This window comes from Papilio polytes, unplaced genomic scaffold (assembly GCF_000836215.1).
Source record: "Papilio polytes unplaced genomic scaffold, Ppol_1.0 DF823177.1, whole genome shotgun sequence".
Lineage (NCBI taxonomy): Eukaryota > Metazoa > Arthropoda > Insecta > Lepidoptera > Papilionidae > Papilio > Papilio polytes.
Genome location: NW_013526027.1, coordinates 3,553,676 through 3,580,460, shown reverse-complemented (window position 1 = coordinate 3,580,460; position 26,785 = coordinate 3,553,676). Strand labels below are relative to the sequence as shown.

The 26,785-nt window shown below is 35.4% G+C and overlaps 2 protein-coding genes and 7 non-coding genes across 10 annotated transcripts in view; 5 read left to right on the top strand and 4 right to left on the bottom strand.

Annotated features, from left to right (window-relative positions):
* Window positions 1-2,498: 2,498 nt before the first annotated feature.
* On the bottom strand, window positions 2,499-2,569 carry Trnag-ccc. The gene has a single exon. It is a non-coding gene; the product is annotated as a tRNA-Gly (tRNA).
* A 5,491-nt stretch (window positions 2,570-8,060) lies between these two features.
* Window positions 8,061-8,132, top strand: Trnae-uuc. The gene has a single exon. It is a non-coding gene; the product is annotated as a tRNA-Glu (tRNA).
* A 547-nt stretch (window positions 8,133-8,679) lies between these two features.
* Trnaf-gaa lies at window positions 8,680-8,752 on the bottom strand. Its single transcript has one exon. It is a non-coding gene; the product is annotated as a tRNA-Phe (tRNA).
* Window positions 8,753-9,102: 350 nt separating this feature from the next.
* Trnaf-gaa lies at window positions 9,103-9,175 on the top strand. The gene has a single exon. It is a non-coding gene; the product is annotated as a tRNA-Phe (tRNA).
* A 3,413-nt stretch (window positions 9,176-12,588) lies between these two features.
* Window positions 12,589-12,661, top strand: Trnaf-gaa. The gene has a single exon. It is a non-coding gene; the product is annotated as a tRNA-Phe (tRNA).
* A 108-nt stretch (window positions 12,662-12,769) lies between these two features.
* Window positions 12,770-12,842, bottom strand: Trnaf-gaa. The gene has a single exon. It is a non-coding gene; the product is annotated as a tRNA-Phe (tRNA).
* Window positions 12,843-13,345: 503 nt separating this feature from the next.
* On the bottom strand, window positions 13,346-13,418 carry Trnaf-gaa. Its single transcript has one exon. It is a non-coding gene; the product is annotated as a tRNA-Phe (tRNA).
* A 1,396-nt stretch (window positions 13,419-14,814) lies between these two features.
* LOC106105117 (lysozyme-like) lies at window positions 14,815-17,614 on the top strand. 2 transcript variants are annotated; one of them, XM_013285350.1, is made up of 5 exons: window positions 14,815-14,991; window positions 16,014-16,114; window positions 16,874-17,053; window positions 17,138-17,211; window positions 17,409-17,614. In XM_013285350.1, the coding sequence occupies exons 2-5, from the start codon at window positions 16,045-16,047 to the stop codon at window positions 17,568-17,570; spliced, it is 486 nt and encodes a 161-aa protein (XP_013140804.1). In that variant the 5' UTR covers window positions 14,815-14,991; window positions 16,014-16,044; the 3' UTR covers window positions 17,571-17,614. The 2 variants fall into 2 exon arrangements, with proteins under 2 accessions (XP_013140804.1, XP_013140803.1); XM_013285349.1 differs by lacking the exon at window positions 14,815-14,991 and adding an exon at window positions 15,420-15,583.
* A 6,191-nt stretch (window positions 17,615-23,805) lies between these two features.
* Window positions 23,806-26,785, top strand: part of LOC106105088 — a 4,867-nt gene continuing 1,887 nt past the window's right edge. Inside the window, exons 1-8 of the mRNA XM_013285313.1 lie at window positions 23,806-24,039; window positions 24,242-24,573; window positions 24,684-24,745; window positions 25,036-25,146; window positions 25,913-26,236; window positions 26,311-26,418; window positions 26,532-26,648; window positions 26,726-26,782. Coding sequence (XP_013140767.1) covers window positions 23,807-24,039; window positions 24,242-24,573; window positions 24,684-24,745; window positions 25,036-25,146; window positions 25,913-26,236; window positions 26,311-26,418; window positions 26,532-26,648; window positions 26,726-26,782 — 1,344 coding nt within the window. The 5' untranslated portion in view covers window position 23,806. The remainder of the gene's footprint in view (window positions 24,040-24,241; window positions 24,574-24,683; window positions 24,746-25,035; window positions 25,147-25,912; window positions 26,237-26,310; window positions 26,419-26,531; window positions 26,649-26,725; window positions 26,783-26,785) is intronic.

Genomic DNA, 26,785 nt, shown 5'->3' with positions numbered 1-26,785 from the left:
TGTCTTTAACTACGTCAAAATTTACTAAGAATCTTTCGGGAGCAGTTAAAATATCTACTTATCTTTACATAACAAGTTACCTTACCGATAAAAGTAAAAACTTTAATAACATCTTATCGAAACTTATCCGCATCCAATATCTCTGGCGAACTATTCATTTCTTATATCAAAAGGCAGCAGTAGTTTAGAGTTCTTCGAATGAAAAGAGAGTAAACAACCGCTTCCCAGCTCGGCCATGAAAGAGGAAGCGACCCCTCTCCGTGCAACCCCAACCCTCCCCCCGTTTTAATGAATTCCAGCTTCACTGTTTTTATTTCTTACGTCGAATGTTCAAAAGATGTTTTGACTTTATAAGTTCTTTAAGTAATAAATTGCGCGGCGAACGGCAACTGCTCGTTGCTTCCTGCTTCATGGTGTATAACGTCTCTATTGATTTTGCTTCCTTTTTTATTTACGTTAAATTTTAAATGAATAAAAATATTAAAATAACCCACTGAAAATAAATACCAAGGTAACTGTAGAAATTCGTGCTTAAGCTGAAGTATAAAATTATTTGAAATATAAACATAAAGAGTTGTCAAAAGAAATTCTCTAAAATACGTTGTTAATTATTTCTTTTATTGGCCGTTAAAATATAATTCTATTAACACATCTGGGAGCAAGTAAATATTTTCCTTTTATAAATTTTAAGACCGCCAACTTAAGTGGACCAAACGGCTTTAAACTTAAATTTATAGCAGAGTTGCTTTGACCCGCCTTAATACCGTCTAAAATGTCTTCTGCAAAACCAAATTTATTACTATTTATACTCAAAGCAATGCGCTGCTAGAGGTCCCAAGTTATTTATTGGACAATAACTTAATTCGGATTATATTTCGGAAGCTTTTACAACTAAATTAAACCAGCAATAAAACAAAATGACTATAACCTCGGACTTACGGCTAATTATTGAAACGACGACTTGTAGTATGTAACAGCGTGTTAAATGATAAAGTCGCATTTAAACTTCAGCGGCGCTTATGAAGAAATGTATCTAAGATTCGTTTCAGAATTCAGCAGCGAAACTAGTTTAATTAGGACTAAATAGATTGTCTTGCGTATTTTTTCCTACTGACGAGCAATCGCTCAATAGGAAGGTACTACCTACTAGAGTCCTATACTCCTATGACACTATAGCATACCTTAAGTGTTTCTCTCACTTAATATACAAATAAAGTTAACTATTTTAGCATTAAAGTCATCACTAAAATGCTTTACCGAAGACTAACCGCAGCTTAGTTCAAAAGCAATACAACTGTTTCCTCGTGGCGCTGCTCGCTGGCGCTGGCTGGAGCCGCATTCATAGAACACTCAACTTTAACAAGGGTCTTAAGTTTCAGTTTCACGAACACAACTTTAGACGCCCTTTGAAACATTATCGATACCAAATTCAATGATTCACTTTAGTTTGGAAATTGATCCGTCTTCTACAGCGAAATTAATTTGCTTTAAAGGAATTCTCTTTGGATTGAAAACGTTGCGTTTAAGCAACAACTGGCGTAACAATGAAAATTTTATTTAGTGCGTTTAAAAATTATTCACTAGTACGCAGAAAATTTTGCAAGTTGTTATTTAAATAAATTGTTTTATATTCTCAATTATTAGTCAACACTACTATTGTAAAGAGAAAAGATTATTAGAAAAGTATTTTTGTAGACTTAAAAACTACTACCGATTTTAATTCTTTCACCATTAGAAAGCTACACTTATCATCGAGTAACATAGACTATACTAATTTCTAGATGTTTTTTTAATTCCCCGCGGACAAAGTCGTGAGTAAAAGCTAATTGTAGATGTTAAAAGTTCGATTATTATTTTATGATAGTTATTAAATCGTGGTTTCTGTTGTGTAATATATTGCAAACTGGATTCCTCTGACGAACTATCTAAAAGTACTCTAAAAGTTGGTATGAAACACATAAAAAGACTATTTAAAGTGCCTCCTTTGTGGTTAAACATGCAAAAAGTTCTTTGGTTTTTTCCGTTTTTATTTACGCTATCCGTTTTATGAGAAAGTTTTCTTACGAGCAGTAGTTTATATAAAGATTAGCTAATGTCTTAAAACGTTCCGCCATAAATTTTCCGTCAGAGTTCAAGTCGTAGAGAATGTAGCAGAAAATCTTTCTCCAAATAAATAGGGTACTTGGAGCTGTAATGTAAAAGGTTTCATTTTATTATATAGAAGAGCAATGAAAAGGCAGCCAAAGTTAAATTTTATATTATAGACCTAAGTTATAAGTATCTACAAATCCCTTAATTTAAGAACATTGAAACAGCGTTTTTAATTATTACCTATTATACTTTCGAGAAGATATTTGAGTATAGAATTTTCACTTGAATTTAATATTTACGTTTACAAAACCCAAATATTAAAGGGTTCTCTTTTTTACACTAAAAAAGAATAAAGCGATGAACTCTGTATTATCATGAAAATGAAAAAAAAGTTTTGGAAAAAAGTGTGCACTGCCCGGGAATCGAACCCGGGTCGCAAGAATGGGAATCTTGCATGATACCACTACACCAGCAGTGCTTAAGGATATCGCTTAAATTTATACTTGCTTGTTACATAATTATCGAGAAAATTTGAATTAAGTTAGTTTTAAGTAAACATCGCGATTGTTGACTTTCAGAAGTTTACTAATTTTCTTGAGTTAACCACAAGTGTAAACTTTAAGTAATAAATGTTGACTTAGAACATATAGATGTAAAATGTAAATGTTAAATAGACTTGAGAAGAAAGAAGATATTAAAAACTAAACAAGTTACGCTTTAAAGAATACCTATCTAACTATGTAGTAAAATTAAATTTATATCTTCAACAAGAAGGGGCTCTCAGCTCTCAGCTTTCAGAGACAAATTTAATTGGATTAATTTTATCAAAGCATTTAATAATTATTTCTGACAACCTTAATTAATCTCTCTCTTGTCGAATTAAATACAATTTTAGGTAACACTCTTTCAAGTTTAAATTGATAAATCTAAAATATGTTTCAAATATTCGTTCAATTAGAATTATTCCTATAAATTTTAAAATCTATTATTTCCATTAAAACAAATTACGAACAATTTCTAATTAGAAAGAAAAAAAGAAAGCAGTTTATTAAAAAAAATAAAAAGGAATTCATTCGGCATGTGCTCGGTGTACACCGAAGCGCCGGTTTTCAATGATTCCTAAAAACAGAACACGCAAAAAATAGTAGAAGGAGAAAAAAAAAAACATGTAATAAATGTTACACTCGGTCACAACTAGAAAACTTAATCTAAATCTAAATCTATGGCAAAATATAAAAAAAACGAAACAACAATTACTAAACTATTATTCTTACTCTTCTGATTTTATAGCAAATAAACAAAATATTAGCGTTTTGCAGTTAACTCTTAACATGTAAGAAGAAATGTACCCATACTATTGTTTATTTTTCTGTTTCTTAATGCAATAGTTAAGTACAGTTAGATGTTTTAGGTGTAATGTAGCAGAGGCAATAAATAACAGTTATTAATGAGTTGTATCAAAGTTCCGTCAGAGGGCGTGATGTATCGGTCGGGAGCGCTTTGATCTGCCGCCGGTCAAATGTGTCACAAACGGCACACAGAATAAATGAAGTTATTTCTATGAATAGCCTAGTGTTTCTTGAGATATTTCATTAATGTTGTAGCTGTGTTAGAATAGTCTATCGAATATCTAGGAATAGCCATAGGTCTAAGTATTCGAGGGTCTATCACTTATATTTTATATATACTTTGTATGAGATTTGTTGGTGAAGTTTGCGAGTGCTCAATCAAATCCAATACAATTTTTATCGATTACGTTACGAAAAAATTTTCAAGAATACAAATACAAATTTGTAATTAAATATTCTTTTTAATCTACGTAAAGTATCACGAAAAGAAAGCAGTCTTATTGTAAATTTTTGCTTGATTGATGTATGTATTGTGTGGACAATGTTCGCAGTCTCTGGCGTCATCGAGCGCTGTTTGTGACGTGACAGTATGCGAACTCGCTGACCCACGCACAATTACAGGTCTGTTTAGTATTCCAATAAAAATGAATAGGGTCTGCCAAAAAATTCCAAGTGGCCATACTTAGTATTCCGGAATTATAACACGCATATAAGACAACGGGCGTTTAAATATTACCATTTACGGTTACTCAAATAATTAAAAGAAAACTGTAGAAAATATACAGTCTTCTATTTCCTGATTCAACTTTTTGTGAAAACCATACTCGAGTCGCAGTTAGCAGTATAATTAGGTGCTTGTACTAAAAAGCTGTACACGTTGAGTTGCTTGCGTCAAAAGAAATATCATCGCTTTCAACTACAAGCAGTAATTATCCTCGTTATACGAATACATTGAACGCGAGAAAAATAATTTTTACTTTAAAAAAGCAAACAATTCATCTTGTTGACAGATCAAATCTTAGAGGTCTATCATACTATTTGACGATATTTATTAATCATGATATTAATTAGTAGTAACTAATAAAAAAAAGTTGTTGTCGGTATCAGATTGGAAGTTCCGCTCGCAAGTAAAGTAAGAAATGCTGTAATCGCCCCGCGCCCCGCGCCCCACACTCTGCGCCAACCAAGAGCTTTATACTTTCTTTACAGATCAGAAGTTTTAATTCCGAAATTTCTTTGGAATCGTGTGCTTGAAGAAACCAATTTTTCATAAACTTCATTTTTAACATTAACATTATTTTATTCTATTACTTTAAAATAAGATTAGTTAAACGTTCACTTTTTACAACCAACTAAAACTATGTTATGTATTTTAATTGAAAGCGAGCGGATGTAATTTCGTGTGCGTTTTGCATCGCTCGTGTATCAACTTTAATCAGAACTCGATTTATTTTGGTATAATATATTTGGGAATAAACTGCGTGAGCTGCCACACGTGGGGGGTTGCGGAGAAGGGGAGGGGGGTATCTGTTGATTTTTATTGTTATTTATGGTAAAGTTTTGGCACAAACTGTGACAAGTAACGAGATTGGATAAATATGGCCACAGGAACGTACGGCTAGATTTTTTTTAAAAGGATACAACCTAACGAATAATATTTGTTGATAAGTCTGAATGGTAGCGGAAGCCATTGGAGCCGCGGCCGCCGTTTCCTGAAGATAGCTGGCTTTAGTACAGACACACATTTAACTACTAAATTTCTTGATATTGTGCGAAAATTTAAACAAAACAATATTTCGCGATGTTTTAATAAAATAGAATAAGAATATTTGCAATACTTAAACACATCAATAAATATTAATGAATACGTAGACGACCCACCAATCTAAAGCCGCCCTGACTTTGCTTTGCTTCGGAAAGACAGGGACTAAGCCGTAAATGCACGTAACCGTATTCTACGTGCTACGTAGATGCTACGCGCTATGTCTGAAAATTAAACAGAGCTAAGTCGACTTTTATACACATTTAAATGAGATTGTGGTTAGCTATGAAGTTAGTAGAACAAAATGAAGTTTGTCATGTCTATAGGATGCGGGGAATAACAAAGTGCGGTGACTTATCGTTGTTTTGAACGTATAGTTTAAAATATTCGCTATTCGTAGACGTTCACAAGTTTCCGTAACTCCAACTTCGGTGGCCTACTTTACTTTGCATTCCAACTTAATTCGTAACAGGATAAGTGCTTACTAGCATTTCCAAGTTATTATTTTGTATTGTGTATTCAGTAACACGGTCCGTGTTACATTAAGTTTGAAGTACTTAACTACGCCAATTATATGTATTTTATGTCAAGTAGCTTATATTTTAAATGTATATGTTTTTATGAGTAAAAGTTAGTTAAGCACGCTATAAGCAACCTGTTGTGCTACGAGCTAAGGTCTGTCCCGGTGGCACGGGGTGGAGGTGGAGGCGGAGGCTGCACGCTCAGCAATATATCACTAATACGGTAGGCTTAGTGTCCGTGTAATTAATAACTGTCATCTATCACGTGCGCGTCACATGCATACGCTCGCTCCTACAGCCCGGTCACTATACTCTGCTTCCTTTTTTATCTATCCGTCTAATTTCTCTTAATTTACGCTATCTATGCTTCATTCTTAAGAATTTGCTGTATGAGGCATATCTGAGACCTCGTCTGCGTCGAATCTAATGATTTATCTGCGTCATACTGGCCAACTACTACCTTGTAGAATAGCATCAGAGTAAATTTTAAAAAATAAATGTCACGCGTAGCAGAAACTTTAGCAGAGTATTGCGTTATGTTCAACGAAGTTTTAATTAAATAAATAAAAATATTCTATGTTACCTTCCAGCATTCCTGGACTTTAATATCGCGTGGACAAAAGCTCGTGAATAATAAAGCTCAATTTATTGTTGCCAGCCTGAATATTAAATATCAAATGAATTGTTGTCTACATTATATTAAGAGTGTTATAATATAAAGCCACTTCTAGATTTTGTGAGGGAAATCCGTGTAATAAGATTAGATTTTAATTTTTTTTAATATACGCTTGATGTATTGAAATCGAGTAAGATTTCTGATGAATGCTGGTGGCCAGTTATTTCATTATAGGGTACCACAGAGAGAGGACAATGTGAGCAATGTGCGTAAAAATAGAATGGGGCAGTAAAAGCTGACAGACTGAAACAAATGGTCGGCACTAACAGCTTTCTAAAAAATTGTTTTTCGTCCGCGACCGGCTCGCCAGACTTTTATCAAGCGTGCTCTGACTTTTGCAATGTTTTATATTGGTGTAGTATGAAATAAATTATAGTTAATTTTGTGCGTTGCTTAAATTAGAAAATTGTTTATCTATTTGTATTTTGTCCAAGTCTGATGACAAAAAGATCGAACAGATGAACGTAAACCTGGTTCATCGACTCTATGCGACTGGACGTTGTTGATGATGACAGTTTGCCGAAAGTTCTTCGTATGTTTTGTTCGTACAAAGATCAAAGTAAAAAAGTACAAAGATCACCAATAAAAATGTTTACTAACAACACGTAATATCTTTAATAGCTATGAAGTGCACAATTTTAAAACGACAAACACATTAAAGCAAGTTGCAATCAGAGCTAAAAGTGTCCGTTCCGGCGGCCATTTTGCTGAGGAAATGGCGTCTGTTTTCGTCGCGAAACGCTTCCCTCCCGCCATTGACACACCACCATTATAACTACACACTTTTTGTGTTGCTCCTTACTGCGTCCTATTTAAAATACAAGTAAAATATATGATAATTTATTATTTTTAACTAATAACACATATTAGACAATCTTAGCTAAGTTTCACAAAAGACACAATGACTTAATTTCGGTTTTCAAAGTTGTAAAGGTCGATAAAGAAAAGGTATAATATATTCTCGGGCCCCATTTTTATTACAGCCCGAGTAATTTTTCCACCTTAATCCTCAATAAAACGAAAGCGTTACGTAATTTAGTGGGATATATTGCATCAGTACGCACATTATAATAACGTTGAAAAAATTACTCTTTTATTATGATAATACGTCAAATGCATGGTTATTTACTCTAGCATGACCTCGTGTAATATAACTTACTTTGTATGTAAAAACCGAAGAAACAATGTACAAAATAAATAACACGAAAATCAAGTCATTTTAGAAATGAAATCTGTCTCCTAATTTGGAAATAATCGTGAACCGTAATGAATGCAACATAGTACATGTATAAATGAAAGTCAGTGGAAATAATAATTTTCGGGTTTAAGTTGTAAGCTCCTTATTATTGGGGCCAGGGTCCCGCGGGAGGACCTCATTATAAAACATCGTCGCGGGCGCCGGGCCCCGAGCCCCGCGCCGCGCCCTCGCGACCAAATTGACAATAAAATGTAATTTTATCAAAGCGACAGCTGGGTCTGGTAATTACTTTTCGGCGGGAAAATATTAGAAAGAAATCCCTTCATACTTTTACATAAGCCTCGGAGTATATAGCATTATTTATTATAATATTTCCTGCTACTGTGACGTCATCTAGTCAACAACGACACTTCCGATTGTATGTACCTATATTGTTTGTTTTTGTTAATAGTGTAGCGTCGTATCCCGTATGGTTTAGTGGCTAGGATACCTGGCTTTCACCCAGGAAGCTCGGGTTTGATTCCCGGTACGGGAAAACTGACTTTTTGAAATGTCATTGCCAATTCTTTTTTTAACTTTATCCTAAATCGTAGCTGAAATTGAGATATATTTAAATAAGTCGTCCCTGAGGTCGTCGCCATGGCAACGCATTGAAAGGGGACAAAACTGACGACGTGAGGGATTATAGAACCTTAGATACGATTTTCCTTTTGTGAATGAGCTCCTGTAAACAATATTTTTCCTGTGTTCGCTGTAAATGAAATCGAATAGCGAGCTCTTTTCTTCTAGGCCGAGTGATGATCACTTAAAGGTACTAAACAAGAAATCTTACATGATCATAAATGTAACTAACTACTCGTATACGATCTTATAAAAATTATATAATCATAACATTAGTGTTAAACTTTGTGTCTTGTTTAAGAAAATTTCGTAAACGGATTAGAATAATTCAACACATTTATGGTAATGTCAATGTAGAGAAGATGCTATAAAAGATATTAAAAAAAAACTTTAATATAAATCATAGTCAACCAACGAAGCATTAAATGGACATAAATGGATTTTGGAACATAAAAAAAGTCTGCCGAAACCCGGGATCGAACCAGGGACCTTTAGATCTTCAGTCTAACGCTCTCCCAACTGAGCTATTTCGGCTATACCTATGTTCTTCGTAAAATATAACGAATGAACAAGTACTTACTTCACATCGACAACAATGACGTAGGATACTGGTACAATTAAAAAAATATTGTATGAACATTGACAACTGGACTTTGTAGTCTACTATGTAAACCGTACCACATAGCAACCGTACAGGGTTGTACGACTATGTGCTACGGTTATCATATGATGATCATGGCGATGACTTCGATGACGAGGCTATCTGGTCATGTTTGAATAGTCCTCTAGACAAAAACGGCAATATAATTCAAGTGAAACTTCATGAGGGATTTTAAAACATCGAATGTTACAAAGAGGTTCTGTGAAGTTGTAATATTAGCACAGCCGAAATAGCTCAGTTGGGAGAGCGTTAGACTGAAGATCTAAAGGTCCCTGGTTCGATCCCGGGTTTCGGCAAGCATTCATAACATAGCTGACAAAATGACTGTTTTGTAATGTATTTTTAAGTTTAATCACCACTGAATAAAGAACTTAACTGTTAGTTATAACAAAGTAGTTAAAGGCAATAGTCATAAAACTATAGTTTTTCACAAAAAGAGAAATAAAGCGATGTGAATTCTTTGTGCTCAGTGATGAGAAAATATCACTACATTATTTAATATTCTATTTTTTTCGTTGCAGAAATTAAAAAATGCCTTCGTTCGGGGTGGAGGCACTCCCGCGGGATCTCGTTAGTATTTCTATTGCAGCGAAAGCTTAAATGAAAAATGTCGCTTACACTAACGACAATTGAATTTGTACATTGGTATATTGCAAGTTTTTGGTCTTTGGCACTATACCTAATCAATCTTTTTAAGCACAAGAAAGTTTCGCTTACTCAATAACTAAAAGTTTGAGTAAGGAATAGAGTAGTGTTAAGAAAGAGTTCTTACTCCAATCGAACAGAATCTCTTTTTGTATATGTCTTTAAAATTAGATGTAAAGCCATAGTTAGCATTTGTTGTTGAATCTCAGTTAGTGCAGCTCTGCGGCTGGTGCAGCACCCGTTTGAACGTAATTGTATAATTACATTCAAACGGGTTCCCCGTTGTATGATCACGAGAGGTAATTGCTAGCGGTAAAATATAGCTGCGGTATAACGTAACGAGTTAATGCGTTTTACAGAGAAAATCATTTAAATACAATCCTCTTACCACCGCTTATTTATATGATAATTCTATATGAATAGATACTGTTCATAACATAATAACATTGAAAATAATCTTGGATGTTATGTAAAATAATTTGTAACTACTAATCGACCTCGTTTGTTCAATGTATGCGGTGGAGTTGTCGAGTATTAGCACGTTATGTCTATAAGTTATATTTTCCTATATTCAAGCAAATCTGATATTAAGTAGAGATCAGTAAGTTTTTATTGCAACTAAGGCGCTGCGCGGTGAAGCGTTACGCAATGCGAACTCGCTAATACGAGAACAATAACGGTCCGGGTACATACGATGTAACTTTATTGAAAGAAATCATTACACACAATATGTTTAAAACATTTACTTTTATTTGATTGATAACTGTTTACAAGGACTTTAAAGGTAAACCTCCTAGCTCTTAGTGTTCCTTCACAATTTACTTGGTGAAATAACCTCTACTAGAGTAACCTTTTCAATGACATTATTGTTATATTGTCATTATGAAAATATAGAGAAAATTATCCCTTATATGTCACGTTGGAAAAAATGGAAGCGAATTTCTAACTAAAGCCAACAGCGAGTCTGAAAGTCGTTCTCCCTCACTTTGTATGCAAATTCACAAAACATCACTAACACGTCCTACATAATAACTATTTAACTACGTATATATATCTCGACAAGTAAAAATCAGACTTTATTACCCGAAAATAAAGTAAGGCACTGTTTAAATACGTGTTTTTACTTTGACCGCCTCAGATTGTTATTCTCAAATCAATCAAAATTATCTTACGTCATCGCGGTTATATTTTTCACTATAAATAAACTAGCTGTTCCTATGCGACTTCATCGGCATAAAACTATAAAACAATTCATTTTATTGTTCACATTTGTCAAATTATCAATTGCAAATATCAAAATGATATGACATGATGTCAAACCATGGCAACTTTGCTTCCTTGATGTTGGCAATAACTATGGTCCCTTTCCCACATTAGGGTTTTTATCCAAAATATTTACCCCTAAGTTTAACGGCGTAAAAATATATAGCCTAAAACGTGACGTTATTAAAAAAAGAGTTATTCGAAAATATGCTGTGATAGCTGACATCTTAGGCAACAAAGAAGTGTGTGTTTACGCTTTACTATAATAGTATAGATTCAGTGGTAAAGGAGAAAGCACCTTACTTTTAAAACATCATATTGGAAATGTAAATTTAAATCAATCGATGAATTGTTGCCATGGAGCTTGTGAGTATAAATTTATAACGCTTTGAATGTGGTTCTATTGTAAAGTTCCTTAGCCTCATAAATAGTGATCGTATCAGGAAAGTTAATTTGCCGTGAAAAGGAGCTTTAACGTTATTTTACGGTCAAACACTCATCGCAAAAAGTACGGGCCATTAGCTGCCGATAAAGTTTATCTATTCGAAGCAGACCGAATCAATAACACGACCGAACCGCGGAGAAAGCGAAAAACTTTTAACTACATTGAAATAATGAAGTCTGGACAAATAACATATTAGGAATCACAAATAAAAAATCACAGACTTTTACTAAAAATTACTAAATAAAATTCAATGTCCTGCGACGAAATTAATACAAGAAAAATATATGTAATAATAGATTACAACCCTAGGAACATAAGTATAAAGATATGTGCGAAGATAATTCTTAGTAGATATGTAATATCGTAGGCGGGTGTCAGAGCGAGGCGCGAAGCTGCGAGCTGCAACAAGTGGTCTCTCCTTTCTGTTACTTATCGCTCATATCATTTGCAAATGTTCACTGAATTTGTTGCTCACTAAATTGGATACGACACAACATGTCTTGATAATGCCAACATTGCGTCGTTTATTCCAATTTCACTTTGTATTTATTTAAATGCACGTTGTAACATTATGTTGATTTATATTATCATTCTTAGTATAACATTTATTAAGGTTTTTCTATACCTCTTATGATATTAGGCAATGCCTTTTCACTTTTAACAATGTTGGAACAATTAATCATACTAATATTATTAATGCAAAGGTTTAGATGGATGGATGTTTGTTAGAGTTTGTAGCCTAAACGGCTGAACGAATTTCGATGAAATTTGGCATAGACGTAGAGAATAGTCTGGAAGAACACAGAGGCTACTCAATTTTGTTTTTTTTTTTATTTCCATGCGAACGGAGTCGCGGGCGAAAGCTAATTAACTGTAAATCGAAACCAATGAAACCTTACAAAATTCATCAAATTACGGTTACTTTGTATGAAACTTAAGTCTACAGTTGATCAAGTAAGCAAACAGTAATATTGTGTGTACTTTGTTGTGCAACAATGTGAACGCGATGTCAACACGTACGCGGCGCGGCAGTAAGCCTGCTCTGAGGTGTCGGAGCACGCGCATGCCATCCTCAGTAACCATAATACGGTGGCTACGGTTCTACTATGTTTATTTAATGCTACTAATATTTGTGGCAAACAATAAGGCATAATATGTAGTTAATAATAATAAACTTACAGAAATACTAAGGCGAAAATCTTGTAGAAGGATTTGCGGTCATACAAATGTTATAAAGAAAAATATACAAGAAAATTACTATTAGTTATAGAAGCCTATAAGTAGCCAAAAAAGTGATGCAATCTCTTAAAGATATACAAATCACGACTACAATGAAATTTGACTATCTTCATTACAGCCGAAATAGCTCAGTTGGGAGAGCGTTAGACTGAAGATCTAAAGGTCCCTGGTTCGATCCCGGGTTTCGGCAGACTTTTTTTTTATATACTTGGTAAACCACAAATGGAGTTTGCTTTAATAGATTACTTATTTCTAAAAAAAAATTAGATAAAAAAATATTGCAATTTTCATTGCGTAGTGCCGAAACCCGCGATCGAACCAGGGAGTTTTAAATCTTCAGTCTAATGCTCTCCCAACTGAGCAATTTCGGCTGTGTGAACACTATCATTGCCAACTAGACAATACAAAGAAGCTAGTTTGATAGGATAAATTTATTTATCAAAAAAAGCCAATTATACGCTACATTTATTTCGTAAATTTTTACTCATATCGATGTCAGTATCGACCCACAATGACCGCAATGTTCATATAACAAACAAGATAACTGGCCGCAAATGCAACAATTATTGCACTCCCGATTCTTTATGCACACAAATGGTATATTTATAGTGATTTGTGGCTCGCGATACGCCGGAATACTTCGTTATTGTTCTGTTATTAGTTACAATAGTATGGTATTTTATATTATGTGTTGTTCCTGACTTGTGGAAATGTAATTGGTACAAAATAACTTGAGCGAAGCCAGGAGCGGGTTGCGGACCCTCCCATACAGCATCATGAATGTAAAATAAACATAAAAACCACCAATTCATCTTTATTAAGACACTTCCATGCTTTTTCTTATCAAAAAAATTACTAATAATTTACGCTTTGTTGCCGAAACCCGGGATCGAACCAGGGACCTTTAGATCTTCAGTCTAACGCTCTCCCAACTGAGCTATTTCGGCTGTGTAACTCTTACTAGTATTACTAGTCAATAAAGGGATTATGGTTTTTGTAGAACAACGAACAGAAAATCCGCTCAATAACCGTCAGGTTTTCTAACATCTGTCACGAAAGTCGTCAATCAATCAAATTTACCTCTTTTATATAAAATCGCGCACTCGTCAGGTTCTTTCCCACAAAACAAATGTATGGATATCTACACTTCTTTACTAATATAGTAAAGCGTAAACACTCCCTACTTCTTGGCGTAGAATGTCAGAAATTGTAGCATAATTTGAATAATTCTTTTTTAATAAAAGCCCCACACTTACAACACGCCTATATATTTTCACGCTATTAAACTTAGGAGGGTAAACGAATTGAAAAAAAACCTTCATGTGGGACAACAAACTACTCGTACAAACTGTAAACATTAAGGCAACAACATTATTATGATAAATGTAATTTTGACATTTGCAAAAAAATTGACAAACGCAAATAATAAAATAAAGTTTTTATGATTCCGTGCGAAAGAAGCCGCCCGGGAACAGCTAATTACAAATAAAAAAATTATAACTCAAAAAAGTTTCCAAATTTGTCATTTCGCCCTTGATGTTAGAATGGATGTTTTTTAATCAAATTTGGTACATAATTTTTTATTTTGTATATTTATAGGATCTCGCTCGGACTTTACTTGCAAGGCAAGGTCAGAGGCTGCACGTTTAATGTCAAATTAAAGGTCAACTATTTCAAGTAATATGTTTGTATCATATTCGATTTATTAAGGTACCTAAACCTCGAAATATTTTCTACTAGCTGTTGCTCGCGTCTTCGCCCGCGTAAAATTAAAATATAGCCTATGTTACTCACAAATAAATTACCTTTCTAATAATGAAAGAATTTTTTTAAATCGGCCCAGTAGCTTTGCGTGAATCAAATACATACAAAAATACAAACTTTTCCTCTTTATAATATTATTATAGATAAAGTAATTTAACTAAATGTTTCTTAATCATATGATATTAGTGTTGTATCCAATACATTTAAGTTTTCATTGTCTCTTTACTATTATAATGAAGCGTAAATACACACTTCTTTGTTGCCTAAGATGTCAGAAATTACAGCATAATTTTGAATAATTCCTTTTTTTAATAAAAAGCCCTACACTTACGTCATGCTTTAGGCTATATATTTTCACGCCATTAAACTTAGGGGTAAAAATTTTGGATAAAAATCCTAATGTGGGAAAGAGACCATAAGTTGATGCCAATATCAAGAAAGAAAGATTGCTAAGGTTTGTCATGTCATGTCATGTCATTTTGACATTTGCTATTGATAATTTGACAAATGTAAAGAATAAAATAAGTTTTTATATTTTCACGCGGATAAATCCGCACGCAAATAGCTAGTCTAATCATAAAATAAAAAGTCTTCATTGTAAATAGATCCATTAAATGTAACTATACATATATCTGTTTAAGTTTGGGGTCGTCGTGACAGAGCTCGTTCACTAATTCCAGTGCGAACTGAGACCTCGTAACTATTTCAATAACAGACTTTAAGTGAAAACTTCGCGATATAAATCTAAATTCTTTGGTAAGCCTGAAGGTCTGTGTAGCGAGAAATGACATTTATATAGCGAGATTATCGTAATAAAGGACCCCAATGTGGGGTCCGTGAATATTAGAGTGGCGGTGTAATGGCCGCTCGCTGGATTTATTGCGAACATTAACACTTATCTTTATTCATGTTGTTGACACTTTGGTCATGGTAATTGAAAAGTGATAGGTAACGTAACTACATGTTTCTCTTTCCACCAATACGTAGATTATTAGTTATAATTATTACTGTCAAAATATCGTGACTTTTGTTCTGTCGTATTGTAAACTCATTACTCTGGTTTAACCGCACGCATCACAACACAAAGGTACGAGGAAATTACAATCAGTACTGACTCTAATTATTACACTATACCTATAACAATGTTCATATAAGTAAAAAACCTGATTATCATGAGATAATACAAAGCGTGAGCAGTCGCGTACGAGCGAGCACACCGGCGTGCACGCCCTTGTTTAATTAAATAGTTTTTATATATAGTATTCAGTATTAAGAGACAAACTGTCGCCAACAAGTTACAATAACCCTGTTATTTTGTGTAGTTATTTAAAATAAATAACGTAATAGTGTAAGTGTTTTTTACTATTATTACAGGAAGTTACGACTTCAGGAGAGTGGAAAGAGTTTTGTTCCTTCGTTTTTTTTTAACTATTCGAAAATTAGTAAATTTTTCTTAATAACTAAGGTAACATTGCAGTTGGCTTCATCATAATTAGTACTTTTAATATCAAGGCAATCTCACCGTATGTAATAAAAAGACACAACATTAAGTAAAACTGGTCCAAACTGCTTTGCTTTTTGTGTATTTAAAAAAAATGTCATTTAAAATATATTCTGAATAACCTCATCAAGTCCTTTCGGCAAAAGAATAGTAAACGAGTTTAAAAACACGACAACGCTTAAATAAGTATTATTTTTATTTACTTCATGCTTATGTAAAATTATTAACCAAGTTATAATAACACAACTTTACGCCAAATAAAAAATCAACATTGCAGTACAAAAGAAAAATTGAACTTGGTATCAAGGATGGCAACAGCAGTTCTTGTTATCCCAGCGTGCGTGCTGGCGGCTCTGCTACTCTGGCCCACTGCCACAGGTACGCACATTGTCACCAGGACCTGCTTCCAAAGTCAATGAACCTGATATTCAGGATCTCAAGGTCGCAAAAAAGTATGTTCTCTGCGGTATGCGTTGCGTCTTTGTCGACAACTGTCGATGTTTGACTTAATGGATACCATAAATGATGTACGACGTACTGCTGGATAACCGTGTTTAGTTCAAAAATGTTTATTCCTATTATTTGATCGAGCAGGAAAATGATGCTCACGTTTGTTACGATAACAATCAAGAGTATGAATGTAACTAGTTAACATATTTCCCACGTTGTACTAAGTTATGTTTGTACACTAACAATAACCCGCACAAACAGGTCTTTAATCATAACTAAATAAAATCTAACAGCTGTAATCCAATTTTCCTGTTTTAACAATTCATCTTCTAAATCCTTTACTTATGCCACAAAGGAATCTTTAAAGGTTTCAGTACTCTCCGTCGTATGCACTTTGTGTAAACGGTGACACGCCTATTTGCTTTGCAAAAGCTAATCTCCTGACTTAAGTTATTAATATTCTGAGCGAGTTTTGCTATCAGTTGAAGTTCGCGGAAAAGTTTTCGATTTGCGAAGCGCGTATCGCGCAACCTCTTCTGACACGTGTTCTGTGAGAAGTTGTAGAGAACATGAGTTTGATAATAAGTTTATAAAACAATTTACCAGCTGTGTAAGAGTAGTACTTGCTATGCTGAGGAAAGAGACAGAAAGATGTATGTGTGTATACTAGCCATGTTGTCTTCTCAGGAGTGTTTATCTCGAACCTGTCGGAGGCTTGCTACCGCTGCCTGTGCTACGTGTCGACGGACTGCAACACCGCACACGGGTGCACGGCCGGCTATTGCGGCCCCTTCAACATCTCCCGTGTATACTGGGTCGACGCCGGTAAAGTCACGTTCCCCGACGACGATCCCGAGAGGAACCACGGTGAATATATCAAGTCAAAAATATACAGAGTTTACGCAGTAAACTTTCGAATTATCTTCGTCAACATAATTTGTCTTTTCGCAGCGTGGGAGGACTGCGCGAGAAGCTACCAATGCTCTAAAAGGATCGTAGAAGGATATCTTCAGAAATTTGGAAAGGTGAGTTTGTGAAGAGGAAAAAGAATTACTGTGACATCCTGACTCCTAAAAACTTTCACCACTGAATCGAATGAATCATTGCGATCTACGAATCGCCTAATATTTGTTGATGCGACGCTCATGGACACCCGCAAAAACGGAAGAAACGTTGCCGACATACTAATTTTAGTCATGAGGTTCTCTGCATGTTGTTACAGGACTGCAACAGCGACGGCGTAACTGACTGCTTCGACTATATGATGGTAAACGGCAACGGCGGCTACGGTTGCACGGCGTCACTCAATAGAACCGCTAACGGCCGCCGCTGGCTGCGCCGCTACCGCGACTGCCAACTCAACACCGCCACCGCCAAGGCATGACCACCATCTCTTTTATTAACTAATGATTAAACGAATACGCTGAACACATTTGTTTCATTTTTTATCTTGAAAACTAGACCTTATATTTCCTATATGTGCCTTATCCAAATAAATCATTTACGCAAATGTCAATTACTGCATAGTTTCGTTGTTGGGTTGTGCCTCGTGTTTTGCAGCCGTTATATCCCGTGTCGATGCACACGGCCTGCCTCCCCCCACCCCACACTCCCCGCCGCCCACAGATACGGAGCTCACATTTCCAACGCATACTCTACGACTTATGAAAATCCCTTTGTTGTGAGGCACGGAGCGTGAAAATGTGCATCCCGCGAACATGCCGCGAACACGGTATACCTCGTTATACGTACTTAACATACATTTAATTTGGAATTAATTTGTACTGTGATGGAAATATTTGTTAAAAAAAATTACTTGAGTAGTTCCAGTACCAGGTTTTAAAAATAAAAAGTAAGCATAATATATCTGACATACAAGAGTAGTGTAGAGGCGGGAGTTATTTCCAGCAAGTACAGTTTAACATTACTGTTAAAATAATTACTTCGTCCCGCGAGAATCAATCGACTACACTACAAATGTAAAGCATACACATTACTGTGTTTAAACCAATGTAAACACAATTATATACAACGCAGCGCTTGGCAACTATTTAATTAAAAATAATATTAATTCTGATATTACTATGTTAACTGGAGATAGCGTTATAATCAGTATCCGTTACATCCGTTTACATTCATATTTAATTTATCCATTAAAATACATTTTACCTATGGGTGACAGCCGATCTCATATGTTTACATTAATTAACTATAACTAAACGAATGAATAGATTTAAGGTAATTTCAGTTATATTATTTACCTATTACCTATTGCTACGTCAAGTTTGTATGATAGGATTTGTCTGTTTGTTGGTTTATACATACATTATACAATACAGTCTCCATTTCATTAGATTCATACGTGATGCCGTGTTCAGAGCTGACGGTAACTGACAGCTTTAAATATAATCACGACGCGGACACGCTGTCCCGCGACGTGTTTGTAATTAAGTTTTGTTGAAATTTAAACAATCACGTGTCTCTTAAATGTTTCCTTTTTTCTACTAGTATTATTATATAGAAAAATCTTTTTAGTTCTTTAGCCCTACCGGTCCGGAGTATATCAGTGTGATAGTACATTACAGTTTTCTAAAAGGAACATGGGGACAGGTCACAAATTCTCTCAATAGACTTCACTATCACTGTATAATGCCTAGACGGGACTTAAGCAGCTTTGCAGAATAAAGGGAAGTGTAAAGTAAGTTTCAAACACAATTTCCAAATATGTATGCACTAAAGTTGGTTCTTCAGGTATAAATTATGTTGATACAAGTTTATGCTCATTAAGTGATGTCGGGAGAGTTACGAGTATCTCCATATGTGTCAACTTAACAAGTTGGCACTGCATTTAATTGGATTTGAGTGTGCACGAGTGCCAAATTTGCTCGATACCTGTCAGTTATTTGCAGATTTGCTGCAGTTCCTGCACCTTGTAAAAGTTATGTCATTCGTACGTTTCGTATTTTTCTTTGGAATATTATAATAATTTCCATGTATACCATGTTCAAACATCTCAAAACATTAAAAATATAGCGCAGCGCCTGCATATATTAGAAGACCCATCTGGCAGCTGTTTGTCAGGCCTTCACCCATATAACTCACGGCTCGCTCCAACAAATGGGATGCGCAGGACTATTCCCTCTCCCCAACTCTGACGGATCGTTTTAATCTGACAACGTCAATGTGACACATTCTCCTCGAAACGGGTAAGCTTGAAATATGACCTCATCTCTTCGCTTGGATTTTTATAGACAATAGCAAAAGCTGTGCTGTGAAATGAACACAAACTTGATCTGGATATACGGATATTAAATTTGGTTAATATAATCTGAGCATACTACGAGCTTTCAGGTTTACGAAGATGTTAACGGCTCGTAGCTTGCAATGGAGAGATTAGCATAAGTCAGCATGCGGCGGCCATGTTGGCTGTTCGCCTGCATGTGTACCCGTCTGCACTGTACTAGCTAACACAAGGCGAGAGCGAGGTGTTTGCACATCACTGTCATGCAATACGAGCTAACAGTAGCGAGGAACGAGGAAATATCAGCTCCCTACACGTCATTCGTATTGAGAAACGATTTCCGTAGACAAGGATTGTGTTTGCAAGATGTGTCCAATTCTACACGAAGTTTATAATGTGATTAAAGGCTTCATAAGTAAAGGTTATATCTAATTATGTATGATGTTGATAATCTTACTATTATTATAAACGTGACTGATAGATGTTACTAACTAAATATTATTTTCATTTCGCACAGAGAGAGCCCGCGGGCGATAGCTAGTATTGTAATAATTGAGTGAGGCCTTGTAAGATGTAGGTTAATATCGTCTCGTCTGGGGTTTAGGGTTTGTCATTTAAATCGTCAATTGAATTTAATCAGGGGTTTATAGAGGGCAGCACCGGTCCCGGCGCAGCGTGCTTGCTGGAATCAGTGCCGCGGTGTAATTTAATCAAACGTAACCGGTGTGGAGCCTCTCTACAACTCTCCCTTTGATCCTTTGCGAGGTTTCCATTGAACAACCGAAAATACATTATCATACAAGAGCATTCGCATACAAGAGTACACCTAACGAGTTTTCCACAAAAGCTTTGTACGATTTAAACGAAGCGCTTTATAAACATTGATTAATTATTAAAATAAATGTTAGTTGAATTTATTATAGTTAATAAGCACATTTTCTTTTTTCGGTTGAATTAATTTCGCAACCCAGAAATACCTACATGTGGAAAAATACCTTGCAAATGTTTTTTCACAGTAATTTATTTGTCTTGTTGCGGCGCAGGGGATATGGTCTCGACCCGACTCACTCTGCCTTATTTAAATTTTTCCACCTGTCATGACAACTTGTATATGTGACAGTGCTTTCCTGTAGCGCCGCCCAAAATGTTACTTTGTATTAATATTTTCAAGTAAATGTAAGCCAACAGTAAATCTACGTAAATAACGAATCTACATTATTTGTTACATTAAAAACATTCTTTGCCAATTAACATATAATCGATAGTAAGTGATGTAATCGCAATGAAGACCTCATTAAGCGAGTCCTGTCAGTGTTCAGTGACTGGACACAAAGTTGACAAAACGACAACACGTCCTGCAAATACAACCATACCTAGACTCTCGGTACGAAATAGCTTACATGAAGGGAGAATTATCAACACGCCACCTAGCGGCGTTCTAGGCACATAAGTCGTTAGTGCCGTCATCGCCAGGTAGCGGGCTGTGTTGATTAAAAGCCTGCGATCCTGTAACCAAGCCGTGCATCTCTGCTTACATATACGCTAATACATAAGTAAAGACAAACAGGAATACAGCTACAATAATAACTAACTAACGGACAATTAACATAGATAATAGACAATAAGAGTTATTTCTCGAAGTAATTTCATATAGTAATAGTTCAAAATCACCGTAGAGTATTTATTTAAATGTTTACAATATACAAGTAGTATAAGGTTACAATATTTCAAATAAACAAATAAAATAAAATGATATTCGTTTGCTTGACCCGTAGTCGCGTCGTTACTGTAACCGACTGGCAACACTCGTATATTAGCGCTCATGACAGCTGGAAAAGCGCGGGATATTAGGACAAAAGCCACCGCTCTGTATTTTCACAACCATAAATAACATTGCAGCAACCTTGACTTAACATATATATTTTTCAAATATTTTCTACAAAGGTCTACAATCTTTTATATTTTATTAGTTGTTCTTTATGGAAATGGAGATAAAATCATCAATAAAGACTAACTAACAAGAACTACCAAGAATAAGACGGACTGATGGTAGACAATATAATTTACGTATTAAATGATGAAAATTTGTAGAAAATCTGTAAAAGTAATCCTTCCAAATACAGACAAACATGTATGTAATTAATATCTTTTCCTTCTGTTACTAACACTCCTGATGTTTTAAAAGTGCAATCACAAAAAGCGGTTGCATATTAAAAGTGAGAATGAAGATTTAGTAGCGGTGCTCGGCGCGATGCACGGCGCAGTGCGCGGCGCAATGGCCGATGGTTCCATTAAATCACGTTTGCGGGACAATTTAGTGAGCGAACGTGACACGATACGTGCTCGCGGTCGCGTTAACAATTTATTAATGACCAGCGAAAGGGAATTACAAAATTTCATTGAATAACTGCTAAAAAATTCAATACTTCAATGAGAAAGCTTTGCTATAAACTCCAAATGATAATTCATAATCTGGCTACCCCTGTTTGTCACGGGCGTGAGTTGTTACATCTAGCAACAAAGACTGATCTTTTTTCTCATCTGAAATCTAACCTAAAGCCAGAGCGTAATCACTTAGCTACAGAATCTTACTGCAAAAAGAAATAAGGTAATGACAATTTGAATAAGAAATGCTGAGGAAAGGTATTATTTTTGCAACGCACACAAGATAAAATCACGACGCTCCAGGTTCGAGTTAACGAGTCCTTAAGGTACAGTTTGAGGCAAGCAGCTTGTCCTTGTTCTACGCAGTTTGCAATATTAAGGGATAGTTCCAAACACGTAGGCATAGACGAATAATGAAAATAGAATTGTCATGAAATAAACAATGTATACGAAGCTAATGTGAATACTTACGACAATGAAGTGGTGTGTTTAAACCCAAAGGAAATGTAGAGAGTTATAAATGTAAGTAAGTAATAACAGACCCACGAAGATCATATTTTAAAAGTATAATATCATTAAGTAGTCTGTCAGAATTTTCGTTACACACTTCCCCTCGGCTTGTTGCCGCGCGCCATTTATCTACGTCTTAATATCTGATATTGTTTCCATGCATGGAGAAACAACGCCGCGAACTCATTGTTATTAAATGAAAACATTTCTTACAGATAATGTGACGTTTAATTTAAAAACATTATCTACATACACGCCTTACTACTTTTGGAGGAGAGGAGAAATGGCATCTTTGAATTGAGGTCAATTTTCGTTCTTTTGGTTTAGCGATCTTTTGGTTTTATGATCAAAATGTTTGGCATAGAGTCTACATCGTAGAGGACACATTTTAAAACATCCTTTGTTTAAAACATGTTACGAAACCGAAAACTTCAACAGTCAGCGCGCTCTGTTGTCTGTTCATTCACTTTATTAGGAAAATTACTTACCTCAAGTTACCACAATCTACTTTTGTATAGTGTTCCATAGATGGCATGATGTTCACTCCTGACTAACATATATTTAAAATACTTGCCTTACACTAAAAGTAAATGCATTTTCATAGAATGTACTTTAAATTTACAGAATAATCTTTTAGATTTACAATTTTTTTATACAAGATGTAGTTAATTTTTTTTAATGTAGGATTAAGTAACACTATGTAAATATATTACATAATGTTTGATTAGTAACTTATTCGTTGTTTCGTTACTAGCAAGCTTTTCTAACTTCCGTGTGTCCTACAGAATCCGCTAGGGGGCACGACCTCGACTGAACTTCCCGCATGCGTGAACATATTTTTTTCTTTTTCATTGCCTCTGAATTTCATGAATGGCGATTCGTGGTCGAGTTGTGATCTTTAGCTATTTAAGTACAATTAAATGTTAGAAAATGTTATTATTAGTCACCTATAACACAAGTAGCAAGCCTTATAGATAGTGTTACTAAACAAATTTATCAAATATCCTCGGAACATTGACAATAAAACACAGGAAAGTGAGTACATTTTTACATATTTTAATCTATATTGATTCATTAGATAGCACTTAAACAATCTAACATTATATATTCCCTAAAGAATTATCAGTAATATTAACTAAAAAGGATTAGTTTTAAGAATACGTGTTCAGTTTCTAGACAAACATAGATAATGTTGCGTTTCCCTTGAAAACAAAACTGCGGTAAATTTATCGATTTGACACTTTAGCCTAATTTGTTGTGAATCGTTACTATGCTACTAATAAGTAATTATCTGTGCTTTACTGTACTGTGTACCCCGTAGGCAAGTTACTATTGATTCATGTTTATTATATTACGTAATTATAATTAAATTATATTAATTTATAGTTGACATAAAATTGTGTAATAAAATAAAAGGTACAAATTTATTTTTAGATTAAAAATTAGTATAGATAAAATATATATAGTTTTTATTGTATATCAGGATGTCGAGCAGTCCGTTTCCCTACACGTGCGAGCTGTGCGGGGCGGAGGGTCTGACGGACGAGGGCATGCGGGCTCACACGCTGGAGGCGCACGTGGCGGGCCGCCCCGACTGCCCCTTCTGCGGCTGCTCCGTGCCGCACGCCCAGCTCGTGGCCCACGTGCAGCGCGTGCACTTGCATTATCTTACGCCCGAGAGGGAGCTAATGGCCTTTATTGATGACCAAAGCCCTAGGTGAGTGATAGAGACCTAAATATGAAGCGACAACTACTGGCAAAGCTTTTAAATATCAATCGTTAACAAATTCGTGTTTTAACATTTTTTTTGAAGACGTTGGCAAACTGAGAGTTAAGCATTTTTACAACAGAACAACTTAGAAAGAAGTCTCAGGAGTGAAAACAAGTTCCCTCTGAAAGATTTAATGTTTTTGTTACAGTTTCGATGAGGATTCTAAAATGACAACAACCGACAGCTGTAGTTACAACACGCCGGGCTCCATCAACGGGTGGCACAGCCCCGATGTGGCCGGCGCGCCATGCCACAACGGCGCCATCGCGAAGAACTCCAACTACCATAACGGCTACTACGATAAGGAGAACTGCCACAGGAGCGAAAAGGACGACGATATATGCTCGCGCTCCCCCAACAATACTAATCTATGTAATGGACTGAAGAACATTAATATAAATAATGGGGTGATACCGAAAAAAAATCATAGCAGAGAGAATTCAAGCGACAGCGAAATTATGAATGGTCACGACAAGAAGGGTTCGTATCAATTTTACCTACTGACTTTTATTAAATAACGTTTTAAGGTTAATGAAAAAGTATACCACAATTATGTTTCCGTTTGTTATTTATTAATTTTGCGATTACAGGCATGAATAACAGTCCCAGTCATAACGTAGATAATTATGAAGGTTCTCCGAATAAAAATAAGGTATGAATATTCAGGAACATATTACAAACATTTTGACATTTAAACATTTTTTTTATGAGCGATTCTACATAATCTAGTCTGATTAAGGGTCGTAATTAAAATACTATGTAGACTTGTGTAGACCGTCGCCAGTGAGCTCTCTAAATGGACAGGCTGTAAGATATGTATGTTTTGTGTCTAAATGATATTGATCGTTTTATACAGATCAGTGACTGTCGCGTATGTTTTGAATTTCTTAACAACAAGACTTTAATGGTATTTTACACTTGATTCTTAATTAATTTTTCTAGTTGTCAATGGCGAGCGCTGGTCAAGGATCGCCGCTTCGATCACAACTGGCACTGAAGCTCAAAGCTAACACTCCTAAAAAGACACCACCAACGCCAAGTCCAACTGTTCAGGTATAAAATAATTTGTAAAACACAAAAAATATTAATTTAGTGGCTGCAATTATTGGCATCTTACCAAGTCGATTCTCCGTTCGCGGACTTACGGTGCCTGGTCAATTTTTCGTTATCAGTCGAGTCACTATCGAATGGTCTATAGGCGCCAGCGATGCTGCCTTAAAGTCGCACCTCCACGGAACCGCTTTCAATGATTTTAACTCCCCACTTATGCGAAAGAATAAAAATGAGTTTGACTACATATAATGAACCTGTATAGTAGTACCACGAAATTCAGTAGTAAATTAAAATTGTACAATTCAGTAGAAAATAGCGAATCAATTACATACATCTGTACCAAACAACTATATTATTTAGGTTTCTGAACGCATCGACGGAGTTTGACAGATGACAAGCATGAAATTGACAATGACACCCAAATCGCACAACTTTCAAAATTCAAAATTCTTTGTACTTTCGTAAATATAACTGAATTATATTCTTAATAACTAGGTATTAATGTATATATCCATACGTAAAAAAATAAAAAGAAAAGTAAGTAATAAGGCCAATATACATTTAGTACGATTTATTGTTTGTTGTTAAATTTAAAAACGACAATATTATTCATAAGTTTTTATACGTATTCGATGGTAAAATTTGAAAGAAAACAATGTAAACGTGGAATATCGGTTTCCCCGAATATACATTCAAAGAAAACTTGTCCGTAGTTTATCTAAAAAATATAAACTGATTGAATGTACTGTCAATTTTATTGTTACAGTGCTTGTTATGTGATTTCAAATCGACATGTCCGAGGAAGCTCGAGGAACATATAAACAGGGCTCATTTCGATCTGACATCACCCTCTCTACTCTCAAATGCTAATGACAATGCAAACATCACTGAGAACATAACCCTGGGGATGAACAATGCAACTATAACGCTGGACAACCCCACGTTAGCTCTGAGTGCGATGGCCATGTCTCCAGGACCGCATTCCTCCACATTTCAATGTCCGATATGTGAAAAGGAGTATGCAAGCGGTCCGGAGGTGGAAGTGCATGTTAATGTTGAACACAGAGATATTCTTAGCCCACAAAAATCTGTAAGTATTATAACAAATAAGGTAAAAAACGTGAAATGCATTGTTTATGTGTTTTATTGTGATTTGTCTTGTAGGAGCAGCTTGACAATGCATCCTGCGAGGATGTGGTGATGATGGAGGAGAGCCCCGTCAGCAACTGCCCCGTCTGCTGCCAGCCGCTGCCCCTCTCCGAACACGAACTGGTCTGAACAGAACATTCTTAACATGTTAAAATTATAATTAAATTATTTTAAATGTGTTCATTTATTTAAATAAAAAGATTTTACCATTGAAATAGTCTTATATAATCTCTTAGATACAGCACATTGAGGAGCATTTTGAAAAGGGCGAAGATGCCGCCATGTCCACCATGTCGGCTGCAGAAAGAGAAGCACAGAAGAACAGAGAAGAACATGAATTTCAACTCTTGCGAGTGAGAATCTTTATATGTTTATGTCGATGAACTTTTCCAAAGGCGAGAGTTGTACATACCGTGTGTGGGGTGGGCAGGCGCAGTACGGCATGGAGGAGGGCGAGGGCGAGGGCGAGGGCGAGGAGGCGTACTCTGCG